General features: G+C 39.8%; 1 protein-coding gene and 1 pseudogene across 3 annotated transcripts in view; one reads left to right on the top strand and one right to left on the bottom strand.

Annotated features, from left to right (window-relative positions):
- The window catches only part of SCAMP1 (secretory carrier membrane protein 1), a 132167-nt gene that overhangs the window by 4783 nt on the left and 104264 nt on the right, over positions 1-23120 (bottom strand). For all 3 annotated transcript variants that reach the window (XM_066273627.1, XM_066273628.1, XM_066273630.1), the window contains 2 exons: positions 20760-20861; positions 17031-17148 (listed from right to left, as the gene is read on the bottom strand). In XM_066273627.1, coding sequence (XP_066129724.1) covers positions 17031-17148; positions 20760-20861 — 220 coding nt within the window. The remainder of the gene's footprint in view (positions 1-17030; positions 17149-20759; positions 20862-23120) is intronic.
- Positions 84-1358, top strand: LOC136334037 (DNA primase small subunit pseudogene; annotated as a pseudogene).

Here is a 23120-nt window from a genome sequence, read left to right as displayed (position 1 = left end):
TATTCCCACCGACCCAAACAACATAATACAGTGAAACTGGGAGCTTCCCAGGCTCAGGAAAAAGAACTGGTGCTGACACTGAAATGACAGACGATGATAACGTGAGATATCAGGTCTGCAGACATATATTCTTTTTTTATTTTTAATTTAGTGAGAGAAGGGGAGGCAGAAACAGATTCCCACATGCACCGCGACCGGGATCCACCTGGAAAGCCCACTAGGGGGCGATGCTCCATTGCTCAGCAACCGAGCTCTTCTTTAGCACCTGAGGTGAAGGCCATGGAGTCATTTTCAACACCAGGGGCCAACTCATTCCAACTGAGCCATGGCTGTATGGAGGAGTGAGGGGGGAGGGGTGGAGAAATAGGCGCTTCCGCTGTGTGCCCTGACCCACAAACCCAGAACATCCACATGCCAAGCCGACACTCTATCTACCACTGAGTCCTCCACTGGACAGGGCTCATATATTCTAACTGTTGGTCCTTTATTATGACGCCATACAAATTGGCTGAGCACTAAAGGACTATGAATTTAAGCGTTGCTTCTGGATACATTCCGGAAGAAGAGGTGTTCATTGATTGGGTCTGTGTTGAATCAGTTAGAAAATTATCCTCCGTGGTACACTCTGGGATATTTGATTATTTGAGCCTTGTAAATGGTGGTCAAGACATTAAAAAGAAAGTTCACCTAAGTGAAAAAAATCACCCTTTTGTCAGAAAATCTATATACATAATCAATAAACATTTTAAGGAATATGACTGTTTGATCAAGATATTCTTGGAAATTAAAAAAGTTGCAATAAAATTTTAGCTGTTGTTCCTGAAACAATTACTGTTGACCTTCAACAAAGCTTCCAAAGCATTACAGTTCACTTCAATATTGGGAGCATTTGAAGGAGCAACTGAAGGAAGTAGCCAGGTAGCCAAATGACATCAGAATGACAAACAACATCCCTAGCGTGAGTGGAGAATCATGCTCCAGTGCTGTTTTCCACAGCTGGATGTCAATGTTAGCAAAGGAACCAGTCATTTGCTGAAAGCCCTTTTAGTGTTCACCCTAACAGAGGTTGAATTTCAGTGTCTATTGATTTACAGAAAGTGGATCAGTTTGATCGTTTACTATTGGAAACATAAGCTCCATCTGCATGAATTAGATGCCATTCCAACAATGAAGAGAAGAAAGAGGAGAAGAAAGCTGCATCCGATATCAAACACAGAACCAGAAATTACAAGACAAGTCTATGTCCTTAGGTAAAAGCTTTTGAACAGTTTCTTGAAAACCTGGGTAAGTCCCAAGAAGAACTTCTCAAGAGTGATTTTAGACTTCTGAAGATAACAAATCTCCTCCAACCAATGTGAAGAACTTCTACCTTTAACCAAGAATTATTTCAAGAACCATTTAATAAATAAAGAACCATGTATCCATTTTAATGCTCAAAGCAAAATTTCCTTTTCCTGAAAAATAAATTATGTTGAAAAGATTCCTAAGACCACCAAAGCAATAATGGGAGGAATAAGTGGACTGCAGATAAATTTGTAAAATTTAATATTATACAAATATAATTCTAAGATTTTTGATATAAATACTCACTTTACCAGTTGCCTTATATATGGGTTACTGAACAGTGATGTACTCAAGACTTTAATCTCAGCTAACTGGGTACATCTTCTATATTTCTCAAGTGAATATTCTGGGTCAGGGGTCGGGAACACTTTTGGCTGAGAGAGCCATGAACACCACAATTTTTTTTCCCCCATTTTTCCAAAACTGGAAACGAGGAGGCAGTCAGACAGACTCCCGCATGCGCCCGACCGGGATCCACCCGGCATGCCCACCAGGGGGCGATGCTCTGCCTCTCTGGGGTGTCGCTCTGTTGCATCCAGAGCCATTCTAGCGCCTGAGGCAGAGGTCACAGCCATCCTCAGCACCCGGGTCATCTTTGCTCCAGTGGAGCCTTGGCTGCAGGAGGAGAAGAGAGAGACAGAGAGGAAGGAGAGGGGGAGAGGTGGAGAAGCAGATGGGCGCTTCTCCTGTGTGCCCTGGCCGGGAATCGAACCCGGGACTCCTGCACGCCAGGCCGACGCTCTACCACTGAGCCAACCGGCCAGGGCATGAACACCAAAATTTTAAAATGTAATTCCATGAGAGGCATACAATATGTTTAACACTAAATACAAATAAATGTGTGCGTTTTATGTAAGACCAACACTTTTAAGTACAATAAGTCTCTGAATTCTTTTTAATAACGTTGTTATGCTGTTGCTAACCAATGATGAATAAAAGTACTTCTTACCATTAATGTGACTTCTGGTGCTGCATGGTTTTGTTGATGGCTTTGTAGTCTGGTTGATACGTGGTGAGGTTAAGCTTCATGCAGGCGTGGAGACTTTCATCCATTAAACATGATAATAGGCTGGTCTTAAACGTTCTTTCGATGTGAGAAAGACTGCTCACATGCATACGTAGAGCCAAACAATGTCAGTACAGCAACACTCATATGCTGCAGTGTGTGGTATGTGATGGGAAGCGCGTTCCAAGTTCTGACAATCAGCTGGTCCGCGGGTTGAAGTTTTTTCATTTTTCCTCACTTATGTTTGCTCACCAACTCTGCTTGCTGTCATGCAAGTTTTTCCAAATCTTCATTCAGTGACTTGAACTTATTTACCCACACATCTGAGGCCTTCAGGTCAGCAGCTTGTAGATCAAAATCTCTGATGGAGGCCCTGGCCGGTTGGCTCAGAGGTAGAGCGTCGGCCTGACGTGTGGGGGACCCGGGTTCGATTCCTGGCCAGGGCACATAGGAGAAGCGCCTATTTGCTTCTCCACCCCTCCCCCTCCTTCCTCTCTGTCTCTCTCTTCCCCTCCCGCAGCCAAGGCTCCATTGGAGCAAAGATGACCCGGGCGCTGGGGATGGCTCCTTGGCCTCTGCCCCAGGCGCTAAAGTGGCTCTGGCCGTGACAGGGCGATGCCCCAGAGGGGCAGAGCATTGCCCCCTGGTGGGCAGAGCGTCACCCCTGGTGGGCGTGCTGGGTGGATCCCGGTCAGGTGCATGCGGGAGTCTGTCTGACTGTCTCTCCCTGTTTCCAGCTTCAGAAAAATAAAAAAAAATAATAAAAATAAAAAATCTCTGATGGAGACACCGGGGATGTAACTCAGGTCGGCACTGTCCACTGCACACTCATGTGGATGGGTGATGAACTTAAAAAGATGAGTGCGCTCACAAATTTTCCAAAGTGCGCTTTGAATGACTGTAGGAGATTAGATGTGAAGCCTACTATCTGCTGGAGATCAAGATGTTGAGCAGGGTCATTTGCTGTGCATGCATCTTTAAACTCTCCCAGTTTTTCAAAGTGTAATAAACGACCTGTTTCAATGTTGGCGATAAAGAGTTCCAGCTTGTTTTCAAATGCAAACACTGCTTGTTGAAGGGATAAGACTGTATTTCCAACGCCTTGCATTTTCACATTGAGCTGGTTCAGATGTTCAGTCATGTCCACGAGATAGTAGAACTTCAGGAGCCACTCAGTGTTAGCTAACTCAGGATGCTCAACGTTTTCTTTTCAAGAAAAGTCTGTATTTCACTCAGACAAGCCGCAAAACAGCTGAGCACCTTCCCTCTTGACAACCAACACACATTGCTGTGCAGAAGCAGACCAGGATAATTATTCCCAACTTCATCCAGCAGTGTTTTATTTTTTTTATTTATTTTATTTTTTATTTTATTTTATTTTTTACATAGGTAGAGATAGACAGGGACAGACAGACAGGAACGGAGAGAGAGATGAGAAACATCTATCATTAGTTTCTCCTTGCGCTTGTGACTTCTTAGTTGTTCATTGATTGCTTTCTCATATGTGCCTTGACCGCGGGCCTTCAGCAGACCGAGTAATCCCTTGCTGGAGCCAGCGACCTTGGGTCCAAGCTGGTAAGCTTTTTGCTCAAGCCAGATGAGCCCACGCTCAAGCTGGTGACCTCGGGGTCTCAAACCTGGGTCCTTCCACATCCCAGTCCGACACTCTATCCACTGCGCCACCACCTGGTCAGGTATCCAGCAGTGTTTTAAACTGGTGATCATTTAAAGCTTGGGCAACAATAAAGTTGACCACCCAAATGACCAGCAACATCACCTCACCAAGCTGCTCACCACACATCTGAGCACAAAGCGCCTCCTGATGTAGGATGCAGTGAAAACTTAGGATGGGTCTCTTTTCATGTTCACGAAGAAGCGCTACGAATCCTCTGTTTTTCCCCACCATGCATGGAGCACCATCAGTACACACCGAAATAAGTTTATCCATCGGTAGATTTTTTTCTTTAGCGAACTCAGTGAAAGACTTGAATAAATCCTCCCCTCTTGTTGTCTCTTTCATAGGCAAAACAGCAAGACTTTCCTCCTCACGTAGTGTGTCACCGACAGCATGCCTTGCAATCATGCTGAACTGGGATAAATGGCTTACGTCTGTTGACTCATCCAAAGCAAGAGAAAAGAATGGTGCTGCATTTATGTCCTTCACTTGTGTTGCCTCAATTTGATTTGCCATCATGCTGGTACGATCGTGAACAGTTTTTGCTGACAGAGGTATGTCTTTTATTTGTTTGATTATCTTGTCTTTATCCAAAAAGTCATCAAAAAGTTCATTGGCAACATCAAACATGAATGTTTTGGAAAATTCCCCATCTGTGACTGGCTTTCCGTTTCTCACAATTGCTAAAGCACTAGCAAAGCTAGCCGAATTCCAGTCACCTTGTTGGGTCCAAACACGGAGTTGCTGCTGACTAGCTTGCACTCTGCACGGTAGCTCTTGACATGCTTTCTTCCTGTTGTCCCCCGCTAGATATTTTGATGCAAATGTAGTATGGTGTGTGTCGAAGTGCCGCTTTATATTTGACCGTTTCATCGATGCAATTTTATCATTGAATATTAGACACACTGCAGAACCTGCTCTCTCCACAAAGGCGAATTCCTCTGAAAAGTACGATACTCATCTTTTTTTGTTTTAGCCATCTTCCTCGTCAAAAGGATTTCTGCAATTAGCTAGCTGACTACTTGATTAAAAGGAGGGAAGTTTACTTCCTGACCTCACAACGACCCGTGTACGTTACACATTATCCAATAAAAATTTGGTGTTGTTTCGGAGGACAGCTGTGATTGGCTCCAGCCACCCGCAGCCTTGAACATGAGCGGTAGGAAATGGAGTGTAATACATGAGAATGTTTAATATTTTTAACGTTGTTTTTTTTTTTTATTAAAGATTTGGCTGCGAGCCAGATGCAGCAATCAGAAGAACCACATCTGGCTCACGAGCCATAGGTTCCGGGCCCCTGTTCTAGGTGAATGAGAACTTTGTCCTAAGTCTAAGACCACTTAAGTTCATTATACTTTTAGTGTGTATTCAGTCACTTCTTTGATTATTGATATTTTTATAGGTTAGGCCAGTCCCCACTGCCCATCTTTAAAAATTTTTTTTTTTTCTTTAGTAAATTTCTTTTGTTTTTTTTAGAGAAAGAAGAGAGAGAAGGGAGTGGGGGAGCAGCAAGCATCAACTCATAGTAGTTGCTTCTTGTTTGTGCCCTGACCAGGCAAGCCTGGGGTTTCAAACCAGCGACCTCAGGATCCAAGTTGATGCTCTATCAACTGCACCACCAAAGGTCAGGCTAAAAATCATTTTATTTTTTAATAAGAGAGAGATTATTTAGAAAGTCACAGAGGTAAAAGATAAGGGCTTTAGGAAACAAGTTACAGAGGAAAAAGAAGGGGAAGCACGGAGAAAGAGAAATGTGCTGGGCACGGGGAGGAGGGGGAAGTAGAGAGGAGGGTAGTTAAAGGTACGGGCATGCTCCAGGGAGGGTCAAAGTCATTTTAAACAGAGCATCTAAACCTACCAAAACTTTCATTCAAAAGATGTTACTAAATAGTAATATTAGGGCCTAATGGAGTACTGTTTACAACTGTTGCAACTGTGGCTGGCTCCTAACTTCTTCCTTTAGAGAACAATTGGAACCATGGGTCTACATTGTAAAGCAGCAGCTTAGAAAAAGTAACCAACTTCAACATAAAACCAGTTTTAAAACATTTGGACTTTATATATATCCAGATAACTTAAATTTAACTTTAATGTTTTCATTTCTTCCATGTTTGATTTTGTGAGATAGATTCTGAAAGGTCAGTCAGATGCTTCTGTCTAGTTTTCAAACCAATTTAAATAAAACAGCTATTCTGATTTGCATTCTATCCTCTGAGAAACATTGGGAAGCAAGCTATCAGGCTGGTACTTCCATGATTTTATAAAATTTTCCTTCCTTTGCATTTCCTTTACCATCATTTTCTCTATAGCCACAGTCTTTTTTTTTTTTTTAATCTTCTGGTTTACATAAAACACTTTTATGATGCAGTCAACACACTGAAATGCCTTGGATTTCTCTCTCTTTTCAATTTTTAAAGAAAATATTAAAAGTAATGGTAGCATGAGAGATACTCCTGATCTCTCCCCTTGAAATCCAGCAAACTCAACAACTGTAAGACAGTGAAGGAACCCCAGCTGTGTTCACAGATGCACCTGAAAGATCCATACACTGAACGGACTAAAGGTGGGATGGGGTGGAAAGGGGGATGGAAGATCAAACACAATCGCAGTGGGATTTGGAGAAGAGAGGAGACAAACATTACAAACTGTGAAAAAGTTAGGAAGAAAAAGAGAAGACTGACAAATACATATACTCATAAATCCTAAAGTTTTTTCTTCTAGTAACCATAGCCCTATCATAAGTATAGAAGTAATTATTTTTATTCTTTCAAAACCAAGTGTTCTATGGAACATTAAAAGTACAGATGAATTATTACTATTATGTAGTAATCAAGAAATTATCTCACAGTGAGTACATATGATTAGATTCTAAAAAATGAAGTGCATTATAGAACCCTAATAAACTTTATTTGCTAGACCCAATCACAGTGCAGTGACTCCCCCTTTCCCCACAGTTTATAGGGATAAATAACCATGTGTTCTAATTTGTTTTTTGTTTTTACAAGAGAGAGATGAGAAGAATTAACTCATAGTTGCATCATTTTAGTTGTTCATTGATTGCTTCTCATATGTGCCTTGACTGGGGATGGGGGAGGCTCAAGCTGAGCCAGTGACCCCTTGCTCAAGCCAGCACCTGCATTCAAGCTGGAAAGCCTGCACTCAAGCCAAATGAGCTCACACTCAAGCTAGCAACCTCAGAGTTTCGAACCTGGGACTGCTTTCAAATTTGTATTGAGTAGCTGATGTGATATATATGGGCTTCAAAGTTTAGTTACTTAAAATGAAATTCACTGCCTCACAGAACACAGAGGCAAAATAAAGGTAGGAAGAGCACACATTTCTCAACAGTCTTTTTATCTATATAGACCCAGAGAGCCAACTAGAGGGAAAAGACTGCATAAGTGTTCAGTGCACAACGCTCAAAAACTACTGTCACTCAAAACCTCATTTACTTTCCATAAAACAAGAATATTTGTTGCCTTGACTCTGGGAGTTTTCCTCAGGATAAAATAATTATGTAAATGTGTTGTACTAATAAAAATTAATTTTTAAATAGCTGCATAAGTGTCATAGTCAAGACGCAAATCCAGAAGGGAATCCTGCTTCCTTAATTTATCTTCAGAAATATCTTAGTGTACAGTGGGTTGGTGTATGACAAAATATAAGTATATGAAAAGTAAAGGCCCTGGCCAGATGGCTCAGTAGATAAAGCATCATCCCAGCACACCAAGATCACGGGTTTGATCCCTGGTCAGGGCATGTACAAGAATCAGTCAATGAGCACACAGTTAAATGGAACTAAGTGGAACAAGTTGATGCTCTCTCTTACACTGTCTCTCCCTTCCCTCTGCCCCCTCTCAATCAATGAAAAATTTTTTAAAAATTGAAAAGAACTATGGTACCTTATTTAATAAAATAATCCAAACATGTTTTCATTAAAGCTTACAGAACACCATTTCAAAAATTCATGCTTTTATTATAAGATCCTTGTCACACCAAAATTATTTCAACTTTTTTAAAAGCTGGGAAAATATATAAACAAGTACTATAAGTAACCTAGTACTTATAGTAAATTATTAAAAAATAAAAATTAAGGGCAAAGTGTACTAAAAATACCGAGGACAGAATGTAAACCTGCTCAGAATGTCAATTTTTCTAGAGATTCAAGAGTATACATGAGCTATATATAGCACTATGTGACCACCACCCAAAGTCAAATCATCTTCTATCAACATATATATATTTGCCTCTCTTTACCTTCTACTATCTCCCCACCCCCTCTCCTCTCATAACCACCATACTGTCTGTTAGACCAGCACTTTCATAGGCAATGTAAATCATCTGAAACTGATTTCTAATCAGAAAAGACTACAGTGTTGCATGACTGAAAGGGGAGCTAAATGGGGGTAGTGAGAGAGCCTATCTATGATTACAGTACACCAGTACAGTAAAATTATCAGCATTCTATCCTATATCCAAAATAAAGCCCCCCCAAAAGGGGGTGAACAGTAACAATGCTTTCAAAGAAAAGTGAAGTCACTTTTACTCCAGGATTATCTCTGTACATATAATAGATTGTCACAAAACATTTACTGCAAAACACCAATTTAACTAATAAATGAGACTTGTCATTATTCCAAATTGTATAGCCAAATTCTATACCCTCCCACAAAAATAAGAGTATTTGCCGAATAGATATTTTGGTAAAGAAAAAAAACTGTTAAGCATTTAGGGAAACTTATGTTTTTAATGGGGGAAAAAAAGCCATTCAAAAGAAGGTCCTAAAAAGAATATGAATTATGCATTATCTATTTGTCTTTTCCATACTAAGTTATTCTATCTTTTTTTTTTTTTTAACAGAGACAGAGAGAGAGTCAGAGTGAAGGATAGACAGGGACAGACAGACAGACAGACAGGAATGGAGAGATGAGAAGCATCAATCATTAGTTTTTCGTTGCGCATTGCGACACCTTAGTTGTTCATTGATTGCTTTCTCATATGTGCCTTGACCGCGGGCCTTCAGCAGACCGAGTAACCCCTTGCTTGAGCCAGTGACCTTGGGTCCAAGCTGGTGAATTTTTGCTCAAACCAGATGAGCCCACACTCAAGCTGGCGACCTCAGGGTCTCGAACCTGGGTCTTCCACATCCCAGTCGGACGCTCTATCCACTGCACTACTACTTGGTCAGGCTATTGTAGCTTTTATACCAATTAAAAAAAAGAGAAAGTTTTGGATTCCCATTATATATATATAGATAGATAGATAGATATAGATATATAAATATGTGATTCATTCATTCATTGTTATTAGACCCACTTATAATACCTCTGCCTTAGCCAAAAACTATTATTCAATTCTAATAGTTTGTTATAGAAAGCTATTTTCTTTAAAAAAAAAAAAAAAAAAGTAAAGAAATTCCATTTAGAAATTATGTAAGGCCTGACCAGGCGGTGGCGCAGTGGATAGTGTTGGACTGGGACACGGAGGACGAAGGTTCAAGATCCCAAGGTCGCCAGCTTGAGCACAGGCTCATCTGGTTTGAGCAAGGCTCACCAGCTTGAGGTCACTGGCTCGAGCAAGGAGTTACTCATTCTGCTGTAGCCCCCCCCCCCCAAGGCACATATGAGAAAACAATCAATGAACAACTAAGGTGCTGCAACGAAGAATTGATGCTTCTCATCTGTCTCCCTTCCTGGAGTCTGTCTGTCTCTATCTGTCCCTCTGTCTGACTCTGTCACACACACACACAAAAAAAAAAACTATGTAAGAAAAATTTAAGAAATCTATCTTGGAAAGGTAAGGAGTGAACTATTCTCTTATTTATGAAGAGGTACAAGGGACAGGCATTTCTGCAATTTTTAAATTTTGGATAAGATGACACTATGGGAGAAACAGCATTAAGTACCATAGTGCTCAAGTGCTATATACCAATGACCACCTACTCCAACTATGTAAGATGTAAGAATGCTAACAAGATTTTCAAAATTGTATTCACTGTAATTAAAAAATATATATATATATTATATACACACCACAGAGTGCATTTAATTGGGGATAGAAACAGAATATCCTAATAAAACATAATGATTCTAGAGTCAAAATATTGTGTGTACAGATAATTTTTATAGGGCATTAACTATTTATGAAGAGCCTGACACCTAGTGGTTATAAACTATGGCTACATAACCCCAAAGGATTTTTTCTATTTTTTTAAATAGCCAGTTTTGAGCAAGTGTGGAAAAGAAAAAAAGAAATCAGGTGTTTTTATTGGATCTATCAAAGTAAGAGAAATCTTTGATGTTAAAAATATGAAAGCTGTCTCAAATTATATTTTAGCTTATATTATTCTCATTGATTATACTTATAAACTCAAACAGAAAATCATCTCATTTAAATTTCTTTTTTCACAGGAATTTGAAATGAGATTCAGAGAAGTTTAGAAACTTGTATAGACTGAAAGACAATAAACACATATAAATAAGAGGTAACTGGGAACTTCTTTAACTATTAAGTAAAAGAAAAAAAGTCAACCAAAATAGAGTATGTTGCATAATTTTTATATCAATACCTTTATTTGAGAAGCAGTCCTGTTTCTTTTGAATATCTTGCATTCAACAAGCACAGCTCTAACACTTTACCTTTCATGAACTGGACCCTGAAGAACTGTGTACATGGGAAACACTGTAGGTCACATACTTCAGAGTGCTGCACATCAGCTGCAAAATCAACACTTCCTCGACACTCAGACTCTACTAATCACCTGGCACCACATTCCCCACCACTGCTAGTTATGTTTCCCCCCCGCAGATTCTTCAATACTGGGAATATTCTACCCTAGCCCTCTTCTCACTGCATATCCATTTTCTAGGCTTTTTTTTTTTTTTTTTTTTAAATCAAGAAGTCAGTACTTCCCAAGTCTAGAAATCCAGCCTAGAGCCCTTTCCTTTGCTCTCACCTAATATATCCAAAAGCCGACCAAGTGATTATACTTTAATGCCCCACCAGAATTTTAAACTCTCCACACACACAGTTGAAAACATCATACTCAAATTTGCTCTTCTTCCTGAACAACCTATCTAAAAACCTCGGTTTTATCCTTGAGTCTTCCCTCATCCTCCACTTCCAAGTTCTAGTCAAATCAATCACTATCTGCTCACTTTCTCTTAGTTTAGGCCACCATCATTACTAACCAGCTTCCTAGTTTATCTCCCAATCTAAATTTCTCCAGGTACCACATCTGTACCCCACAAATGCCAAATCTATTCTTAAATAGTCTTTCTAAAGCTCAAATTGATTCAATTTAACCACTTTCCTCTCTGAACCTCTTCTAAGCTCACCATCTCTTTTTGGAAGAGATCCAATCTCTAACAAGGCTTCCTAGTATATAAGACCCTACAGAATATAAGAACACAGGTGTGTGTTCAGCCTCATCTTTGCCTGTCCTCCACAACCAAGAGTCCACTTTTCTCCCTGCACGACTCAAGCACCAAGCTTATTTCCTACCCATTTTCAGCCACTTATAATTTCCCTGAATATGCCATGGAAATGGTATCCCTGCTAAGTGGTACCTACTTACCCTCTCCCTTCCCTTTTATTTCTTAACTTAAGTAACTCCTGTTCATCATATCTCATGCAAAGCAACACAAAAAGACCTCACTACTAAAAGAGATCTGCAAAGTTTAGTTAGGTGTCCCCTCTTAGGCACTCCCTGCATTTGGCCCTCTACTAGCCACTAAATCACTGGCTCATGGTACCCATTCATCTTCCACACAGAAATGTGAGCAAGAAGCTTCTAGTGCATGTAGTACCTGGCACATGACACACACTCTTCACTGGTTGTTTAACAAGTGAATGGAACCTGCAACATACCACAAAACCCTCCCTTGTACTCTAATTTTATTACATTTCTAGTTTTATAAAGCACCCTCAACAATATATTGGGAATAATAAAGGAATTGTCTAAAGAGATGTTGTAATGATCAGGTTATAGTCTCTAGTTACCAATCAAATGCAATCTAGGTAATGATGTGAAGGTATTATATTTTTCATATGTGATTATCATCTATAATCAGTTCGTTCTGAGAAAAAAAGAGTGTCCTGAATGATCGGGGTAGACCTGATTGAATTACTATAGTTGAAAGACCTTGTGAACAGAACTGATATTTCTCTGAGAGAGAAGAAATCCCACCTGTGACTAGAGCTTTGGCTTCTGCTTGCGTTTCCAAACCTTCCTGACTGTCTATCCTGTAGATTTCAGACTCACCTAGCCAGCCCCCAAACCACATAAGTCAATTGTTTACAGTAATACCTTCATTCTGTTGTTTATCTGGTGGAATATGTACTGATACAGGCACCTACTGAACGAAAGTACACATCAAACCAGACCCTGAATATAAAATGTTAAAGGGGTCAAAAAGACCAGAAAAGAAAATTAATTTTAATTGAGATCCTGTGCTATGCAACTGACATTCATTGTTTCATTTAATCCTCACACCCCTACTATAGTAGCAGTTATTCTCATTTCTTCATTCATTCAACATATATCTGAGTGCCCGTCACATGCCATTCTCTGCCAGTCACTGCTCTAGATGTGAGGAATACAGCTGGAAAGCACACACAAGGTCCCTGCTCTCGGGGAGCTCAGAGTGTGGGTGAGGACAAGGAACCTGAGTGCTTACCAGAGCATGCCTCAGTTCACACAGCTGTATGTGCAGGGGCCAGAATTTCAACCTGAGTTGTGTGGTTCCAAAACTCTTGCCCGTCTCTTTTAATTCCAATGCTAAAAGATGTTCACCCTGAAGGAACTTAACAAGCTGGGTACCCAGAAAATGTGACCAGCTCCTACAGTGTGTAATGCAGACAGCAAGTTCCCGAAGAATATTGAGGATGACAATCCCTAAGACATGGGGTAAGAGAAAGATTCTGCGGAAGAGTCAGGAAGATTTGAGCAAGTCCTTAGAAAGATACTAGCAGAAATGGTGGGTGAAGCCACCCGAAAGTTAAGAAACATAGCATGAACGAGAGCTGGGGAGGACACGCACGTGCTGCGTGCACAGAAACTGGGGCACACAGTTCAACTAGAGCAGAGCATTAGGCTCCAGGAGCTGGGCAAGGGGCTAGCACTACCTCCCCGCAGTGACCACAGCGCATTCCCTAAGGGGCTAGCGCTACCTCCCCGCAGTGACCACAGCGCATTCCCTCCCCCAGGTCCATGTCAGAAAACTTCACTGTGCTGGGTGTGTAGTAACTATGTATCAAATGGACTAAAGAAAGTGGGAGCAAGATGTTACCAGTAAAAAAAAAATCTGATTAACAGAGGTTGTGACTGAAAAAGAGGACAGACAGAAAAATAGTAAAAATATATAGAGATATACAGACATAATCTAAGAAAGTGACTAAAAAAGGCAATGGAAGCACGGACAGATATAGTCACAGTGCTGACACAAATGTTAAACAGAGTCACCTGAAAAAGTGCTTGGCACCACCTCATTTATAGCAGGTATTTAATAAATGTTCCTTTAAAAAAAAAGTTTCACTGAGATAAAATTTGTAACTATACAATTAAGCCTTTTAAAGTGAACAAATCAATGGTTTTTAGTGTATTCAGAGTGTTGTGACTATGTTCTCTATACAACTTAATTTTAGAACATTTTCATCACCCCAAAAAGAAATTCCCTATTAGCAGTCACTCTCCACCCCACTCCCAACCATAGACACCCACTAATCTACTTTCTGTTTCTACAGGTTTGCCTATTTTGGACATTTCATAAAAACAGAATCATACAACATCTAGTCTTAATAAATGTTTCTTGAATATGAATTAAGAATTTCAAAAAGAAATTCTTCTGAGAAAAAAATGATGAGTTTATAATGTATTACTGTGAAATGATGATACCACTCAACTGCTGCTGTAAATAATCACCTGAAGATTCCATTAAATGTAATGCAAGCATTATATCTTCCAACTCCCAGATTCCAGGCCACCCAAATAGAGAAGAAACTGAATCAATGAGGGAGGTTGAAAGTCCTCCAAAAAAAAGATAGTATTATAGCACAAAAAGCAGAGCTGACTGCATTTAAGAAGACTTTTACTAAAAAGCTGAACAGAAAAATGAAAAGAGAAGGAACAGTCTCAGGCAATGAGAGTCAGAACACAATTATGAAGGCTGAGGGCGGCAGACACCTGGAGCACAGAAGGCCACACCGTTCCAGGAGGAGGAAGGCGGAAAAAAGACTTTAGGGTTTAGTAACTCTACAAAGCTGAGTTTCCATAGTATGTATATGTCACTTGGAAAAGAAATAAAAGCTTTTATGAGAGAAAATGAGTAGCAAAATTTGGACAGAAACAACACAGTCTAACCTTCATAGAGTTTTGAGAAGAACAAAAGGCAAATGTAAAAGTAAAATACTTCAAGAGTGGAAAGTGTTCTTAAATATAAGGTACAATTATTTCTATGCATTTCTTGTACCTATTCTCAAGTTACTAGGTATTTAAGAATTAAGAAAAACGTTGTATAGACTTATGTTTTTTAGAGTGACACCCACTCTAAAGTCTTTATCATTTTAAAACATAGGTGTTACTCTCAGGGTTTCTATATCATGTTTGGACACATGCAGAATATGAAAAAATATTTATCTAAAACACAAGCTTTATATAAATAAATAAAAACATTGATTTATTTTCCACTCTATGAAATGACTTTTTAAGGCATGAAAACAGCCCTGGGAATTCTAAAAAGTGTAGGTTAATTGGGCAGTCACTAAAAACAAAATTTATGTCATAACCCAACCTGAACCTGCCACCAGCTCACTTTATATTCTTAAATAAGTAATTTAGTCTTTAAATCTTAAAATCAGGCCCTGGCAGGTTAGTTTAGTGGTAGAGCATCGACCCGGTGTGTGGAAGTCGCAGGTTCGATTCCCGGTCAGGGCTCACAAGAGAAGCGTCCATCTGCTTCTCCACCCCTCCCCACTCTCTTCCCCTTCCACAGCCATGGCTCGATTGGTTCAAGCAAGTTGGCCTTGGGCACAGAGGATGGCTCCGTTGCTCCTGCTTCAAACACTAAAAAATGAAGCAATGGCCTCAGATGGGCAGAGCATCACCCCCTAGTGGGCTTGCCAGGTGAATCCTCATCCAGGTGTGAGATCCTATCTCTCTGCCTCTTCTCCTCTCACTAAAAATAAAAATAAAATTTTAAAAAATAAAAAATTTTTTTGCTTGACGTAGTGGACAAAGTGTCGGACTGGGATGCAGAGGACCCAGATTCAAGACCCCGAGGTTGCCAGCTTGAATTCGGGCTCATCTGGCTTGAGCAAAAAAGCTTACCAGCTTGGACCCAAGGTCGCTGGCTTGAGCAAGGGGTTACTTGGTCTGCTGAAGGTCCACGGTCAAGGCACATATGAGAAAGCAATCAATGAACAACTAAGGTGTCGCAACAAAAAACTGATGACTGATGCTTCTCATCTCTCTCTCCGTTCCTGTCTGTCTGTCCCTGTCTATCCCTCTCTCTGACTTCTCTCTGTCCCTGTAAAAAAAATAAATTAAAATAAAAAATAAATAAATTTTAAAAACAAATAAAATGGCCCTGGCCAGTTGGCTCAGTGTAGGCATCAGCCCGGCATATGAAAGTCCCAGCTTCAATTCCCTGTCAGGGCACACAGGAGAATCAACCATCTACTTCTCTACCCTCCCCACCCCCTTCTTTCTCTCTCTCTCTCTTCTTCTCTGGCAACCATGGCTCAAATGATTAAAGCAAGTTGGCCCCAGGAGCTGAGGATGGCTCCATGGCCTCACCTCACATGCTAAAATAGCTTGGTTGCCCTGGCTGTTGGCTCAGCGGTAGAGCGTTGGCCTAGCGTGCGGAGGACCCGGGTTCGATTCCCGGCCAGGGCACATAGGAGAAGCGCCCATTTGCTTCTCCACCCCTCCGCCGCGCTTTCCTCTCTGTCTCTCTCGTCCCCTTCCGCAGCCAAGGCTCCATTGGAGCAAAGTTGGCCCGGGCGCTGGGGATGGCTCTGTGGCCTCTGCCCCAGGCGCTAGAGTGGCTCTGGTCGCAACATGGCGACGCCCAGGATGGGCAGAGCATCGCCCCCTGGTGGGCAGAGCGTCGCCCCTGGTGGGCGTGCCGGGTGGATCCCGGTCGGGCGCATGCGGGAGTCTGTCTGACTGTCTCTCCCTGTTTCCAGCTTCAGAAAAATGAAAAAAAAAAAAAAAATAGCTTGGTTGCCCAGCAACACAGCAACACCTCAGATAGGTAGACCATCACCCCATAGACAGCTTGCCAGATGGATCCAGGTCAGGGTGCATGGTAGGAGTCTATCTCTCTGCCTCTCTGCCTCCCAATTAATAAAAAATATAAATAAAAAATATGCCACCTGACCAGGCCATGGTGCAGTGAAGTCAGACTGGGACACGGAGGACCCAGGTTCAAAACCCCAAGGTCACCAGCTTGAGCGTGGGCTCATTTGGTTTGAGCAAGGCTCACCAGCTTGAGCCCAAGGTTGCTGGATTGAGCAAGGGGTCACTCGCTCTGATGTAGCCCCCAGATCAAGGCACATATGAGAAAGCAATCACTGAACAACTAAGGAATTGCAACGAAGAATTGATGCTTCTCATCTCTCTCCCTTCCTCTGACACTATCTCTGTCAAAAAAATAAAAAACAAAAACAAATGCACATACCACACTTCATTAACAAGGCTAATATACTTAATATTTTTAAAAATCAGAATATATAAAAAATAATCAAATTTTAAAAACCAGATTGACTCTTAAATAGATGAAAAAAGACTTCAATTAATAGGACTTTAAAATATGTCCTTTTTACAGAAACTTTAAAATGTGATGTAATTTTCTAAAAAATTTTATTAACAACTTTTTAACTGGAAAAAGTAATTCTCAGACAGCAAAACTGCAGAACAACAAAAAGAAATGCTTGTGATTACACTAAAGTAAGAGCAAATGGGAAAATGAGTTTCACTATAATAATTTGCAAAGTTTCACTTACTTTTTTAAACATAACTAGTGAGATGACTGCTGATGCGGTGAAAAGTGCTGCTATGATTATCATCATGATTCCAACAGGAATACTTTGGTTGAGACCAGTAAGGGATGAAATCCAACCACTATGAAGTAATAAAAAGTATAAACAGGCAAATAAGTAAATGCAGTCCTTTAAAAAAATAACATAACTAACATTTAGCTCTTATGAGCTAAACAATGTTCATGTTCTTTATACGTGTTAACTCATTTAATTCTCACAACAATACAATACAATAATGCTGTTGTTAATCCTTATCTTGCAGGAGGGAACTGAATCACAGTGATACTCAGTATCTGCCAAGGTCACACAGCTAATAAACAGCATAGTCTGAATTCAAACCCAGACATCAAACTCCAACCTTAGGTGTATACCATCAGACTTTTTATATATATTTCTATTTATATATATACATATACACACACATATATCTCTCTATATATATCTCTATATAGAGTAGATATATATATGTAAAATATATATATATATATTTTAGTGAGAGAGAGAGAGAGAGAAAGAGAGAGAGACAGGAACAGACAGGGACAGACAGGCAGGGAGGGAGAGAGATGAGAAGCATCAAATTCTTTGTTGCGGCTCCTTAGTTGTTCAGTGAGTACTTTCTTATATGTGCCTTGACCAGGGGGCTCAAGCAGAGTGAGTGACCCCTTGCTCAAGCCAGTGACCTCTGGGCTCAAGCCAGTGACCATGGGGTCATGTCTATGATCCCACGCTTAAGTTGGAGACCTTGAGGCTTGAACCTGGGTCCTTTGCATCCCAGTCTGACACTCTATCCACTCTGCCATGGCCTGGTCAGGCAGATTTTATAAACCAAGCAGTTCATTATCACTTTCTTTAAAAGTTAATTTTAAAGTCTGCTTAATTATGGAAGAAAATATTTCAAACCATATATGCAACAAAAGATCAGCATCCAGAATATGAAAGAACTTTCAAAGCTCAATAGTTAAAAGAAAAATAGAAAAAATGGGCAAAAGACACTAAGAAATATTTCACCAATACGGATACAAAGATCACAACTAAGCACATGAGTTCAACATCATGACTCATTAGGTATATACAAATTAAAATCTCAATTAGCTACCACTACAGACCTAACAGGACGGCTAAAATAAAAAGTGGCAATACCAAATGCTGGTAAGGATGTGGAGGCTGACTCACTTACACATTGTTGGTGGGAATGTAAAATGGAATAGCCATTCTGGAAAACAGTCTGTCAGTTTCTTAAAAATCACTCAACAGGCAACTTCCATATGAACCAACAATCATAATCTTGGGTATTTATCACAGAGAGGTGAAAACTAATGTTTTACACAAAAATCTGTTCACAAATGTTTATCGTGGCTTTATTCGTAAAGCCATCCCTGTTGGTGGGAATGTAAAATAATATTATTATACCATAGTTTTGCCAAGATATTTCCACTGGGGAAAACTGGGTAGAGAGTACCTGGGATCTTTAGGCATTATTTCTTATAACAGTATGTGAATCTACACTTAACTTAAAATAAACAGTTTAATTTTTTTTTTTTTTTTTTGTATTTTTCTGAAGCTGGAAACGGGGAGAGACAGTCAGACAGACTCCCGCATGCGCCCGACCAGGATCCACCCGGCACGCCCACCAGGGGGCGACGCTCTGCCCATCCGGGGGGCGATGTTCTGCCCCTTCGGGGCGTCGCTCTGTTGCGACCAGAGCCACTCTAGCGCCTGGGGCAGAGGCCAAGGAGCCATCCCCAGCGCCCGGGCCATCTTTGCTCCAATGGAGCCTCGGCTGCGGGAGGGGAAGAGAGAGACAGAGAGGAAGGAGAGGGGGAGGGGTGGAGAAGCAGATGGGCGCTTCTCCTGTGTGCCCTGGCCAGGAATCAAACCCGGGACTTCTGCACGCCAGGCTGACACTCTACCACTGAGCCAACCGGCCAGGGCCAAACAGTTTAATTTTTTTTAAAAATGCTGAATTACATGAGGTCTATCTTAAAACAGATCATCCTGTATATACCCTCACCAGCAGACTCCTTGCTATTTCATTACCACACACATGGTTATGCTCAATTTTAACATGTTTTCTAAGTTTGTGCTAAAAAGCAAGACATTAATTTCATAATGAAAAACTTGTGCTGTTAACAAGTTTTTTAATTAAACATTCAAAGCATTTCTGTTCCCTCAAATGCCAAAGACTATTTAAAATAATAACAAATGCTACTTTTCCCTAGAACTGGTTTAAAATACCTATATAAATTCCCTGAATGTATATATGTGCCCATGAGGATCTGCAAGTTACAGACAGCTGTCTGACTGCCAGTCACTACTGCTTCAGTAGTGCATACTAAATGTAAGTCCTCAATACACTCTAGTTATGTGATCATTTTAGTTTATGTACAAAGTGCAGCATATCAGTCCCATAAACGCTTTTAGCTTACAAGAATTCAACTGTATACAACTCAATTATAAGAGAAAGGAGAGAGGGAGCTCTAACTGTAGAGACATGTACTCTCCCACCTGCCGTTTCATTCATGGAATGTTTCCTCCAGGGGGTATAGAGATATAGACCTGCTGTTACCTCAAAGCCTGGGTCCAAATAGTGTCCATTACTGAGGGTCCCCCACTGAGTGACCGTTTTGCTATGCTGAGAATGATTCTATTGTTTAAAAATATATGTAGAGATTTGGAAGTAGCCCAAGTGTTCATCAATAAATGAGTGAATAAAAAAACTCATACATTTACAAATGGAAAACTATTCAGCTATATATAAGAAGGAAATCTTACGCTTTGCAACAGCATAGATGAATCTGGAGAGCATTATGCTAAGGGAAATAAGCCAGTCAAAGAAAGACAAGTACCATGATTTCACTCACATGTGGACTCTAATGAACAAAATAAACTAACAGACAAAATAGAAACAGATTCATAGATACAAATAGCAGTCTGACAGCTGTCAGAGAGGAGGAGGGTGGCAGGACTGGGTGAAAAAAGTGAAGGGATAAAGCAAATAAAATCTAAAACAAACAAATAAACAAAAACCTCACAGACACAGACAACAGTATGGTGATCACTAGAGAGAAAGGGGGTGGGCATAGGTAGAGGAGGGTACGGCGGGAAGGACAGCGACGGAGGAGACCTGACCTGGGGTGGTGAAAGCACAATACCATGACCGTGTGTTACAGAATTGTACACCTGACAGCTATATAATCTTATTAACCAATGTCATCCCAAAAAATTTAATAAAAAAGAAAAAAAAGTCTATATATGTATGTAGTGGTTCCACTTTTCAAAGACATGTGTCCATGTGCAAATGTGTGTATTTGAAAAACATGTTTGTATACCTAAAATAGTGCTTTTCACATAATGGGTCTTCTTCTTCTTAAAATCCTTGAATTTTTTCTCTCCTTCCCATTATCTTTGGCCCTCCGTTATATATATCACTCCTCAATCTCCTTCTCACTCTATATACACATTTTATTTAAACTAGACATAATGTGCTGTTTTTAAAAATGGAAACATAATTTTCAAAAAGAATGGTTTGTCCAAAGGGTATGCCTTAGAAAATTTTTAAATACTAAAAAATGCAGTTTTAACTTTTGTTTACTTTTGCTAATCTGGCTTTCCTCTGTTAAATATTTTTAGGAAGTCAAAAATTACATAAAGATACTAGATGAACAGATTAACTACAGTAATTAAATGACTTACCAGTTGCCCCAGTTGTGAAATCCTGCAGCCTGTAGAACATGCACAGCAAACTGACAAATATAGACGAAGAAGAATACAAAGAATCTGAATGAACTGTCACTCCTTTTTATAAAAAGGGGAGAAGAAAAAAAAGGAAAATGTCATTTTTCTCAATACATGCAGACTGACACTCCACATTAAAAAATAAAAATATTTTTTAAAATACCAGTGGCAACTGAGGTTTGAAATTACAGTAGCATGATTTATGTGAACCCTTCATCCCAACACTAGATGACACTGCTTTCATTATTGCACTTTGTCCTTTTGATTTCCAGTTGTACCACAAAATGTTGACAAAAAAATTGATTTACTTTTTTTTTATTAAATAGCTTCACTGAATTATAATTAACAATACACTGCAAATATTTGGAATGTACAATTTGATGGTTTGACATACACACACACACATATACATACACATACACACCAGTGAACCTTCTCCAATAAAAATAGCAAGCATATCCCAAGTTTCCTTCTGCATGTGAGTAATCCCTCCCTCCCCACCCCACTGTTTTCTCACTATAGTTTTCATATTTTAGAGTTTTATATAAATGGGACCACACACTATATACTTTTTTCTTGTCTCCCTCTTTCACTCAGCACAATTATTTTGAGATTCATTCATGTTGCATGTGTCCATTTTATTCACTGGCCTGTTGATAGACATTTGGATTGTTTCTAGTTTTTTTTGTTTTTTTTTAAATCTGAAGTTTTATTTTATTTTTTTAATTTTATTTATTTATTTATTTATTTTATTTATTCATTTTAGAAAGGAGAGAGAGAGGGAGAGAAGAGAGAGACAGAGAGAGAGAAGGGGGAGGAGCAGGAAGCATCAACTCCCATATGTGCCTTGACCAGGCAAGCCCAGGGTTTTGAACCGGCGACCTCAGCATTTCCAGGTCGACGCTTTATCCACTGCGCCACCACAGGTCAGGCCAGTTTCTAGTTTTTTAATCTATTATAAATAAAACTGTTATAGACATTCATGTGTAAGTCCTCATGTGAATAAATACTTCCTTTTCTCTTGGGTAACTACCTATATAAAAGTGGGATAGCTAGAATACACGGGAAGAATACATTTAACTTTTTAAGAAACTGCCAAACTGTTTCCCACAGCGTTTGTTCCACTTTACATTGACAGTGGCAGGGAGTGTTCAGTTCCTCCACATCAAATAGTCGGTGTGATCACTCCTTTAAATTTTAGCCATTCTAACAGGTATATAGTGGTATCTCATCTGGTTTCAATCTGCAATTTCCTGATACCTAATGTTGCTGAGAACCTTCCCATGTGCTTTTGTCAAGCATGTAATATCTTTGGTGAACTGTTCAAATCTTTTTCTGAGATTTTAACTGTTGAGTTTTGTGAGTTTGGGTACAAGTTCTTTGTCAGATACATGGTTGGAAGGATTTTCTCCCAGTCTGTGGCTAGTCTTTTCATTCTCTTAAGAATGTCTTTAAAAAGAAGTTTTTTCCTTTTACGACCCCAATTTATCCATTTGTTTTTATGGATCTTGATTTTATTATTGTATCCAAGAAATCTTTGCCAAAGTCAAGAGCCCACAGATTTTTCTTCCTGTTTTTCCTCTACAAATTTTTTAGTTTTTGGTTTTACATTTATTTATGTCTGTGTCCCTTTTTTGAGTTAATTTTTAAAAAATTGTTTAAGGTATGAATTAGTTTGTTGTTTTTGGGTTTTGTGTAGTTCTTCTTTTATTAGTTTTGCATATGGTTATCCAATTATTCCAGCATCTTTTCTTTAAAAACTGGTTCTTTCTGCACTGCATTACCTCAGGCTCATCTTAAGTACAGGCTGACCAGCTTGAGCGCACGGTTGCCAGTTTGAGTGAGGGATCATCAACATGATCCCACTGTCGCTGGCTTAAAGCCCAAGGTCACTGGCTTGAACAAGGTTTCACTGGCTTGACTTGAGCTGCCTGGTCAAGGCATGTATGGGAAGCAATCCATGAACAACTAAATTGCTGCAACTAGGAGTTGATGCTTCTTTCCTCTCTCCCTTCCGCTCTCCATAACCCTTCCCCATTGCTAAAAAAAAAAAAGTCAGTAATCTACCGTATTTCCCCATGTATAATACACATCCTTTTCCAAAAAATTTGGGATCTAAAAACTGGATGTGTCTTATACAGTGGTTGTAGACTTTTTACTTGCATTTCCCACTTTTTCACGTGGATGAAGAGTTGTATGAATTTTATGATGAATAAAACTTGAGTTCAATAACTTTATGTAATACATTTTTTTTTTCAAATTTCTGGCCCCCAAATTAAGGTGTGTCTTATATACATGGGATTGTTTTATACATGGGGG

This window comes from Saccopteryx bilineata, chromosome 4 (assembly GCF_036850765.1).
Source record: "Saccopteryx bilineata isolate mSacBil1 chromosome 4, mSacBil1_pri_phased_curated, whole genome shotgun sequence".
Taxonomy (NCBI): domain Eukaryota; kingdom Metazoa; phylum Chordata; class Mammalia; order Chiroptera; family Emballonuridae; genus Saccopteryx; species Saccopteryx bilineata.
Note: the sequence above shows the minus strand (reverse complement) of the source record. Positions and strands in the feature narration are given on the sequence as shown.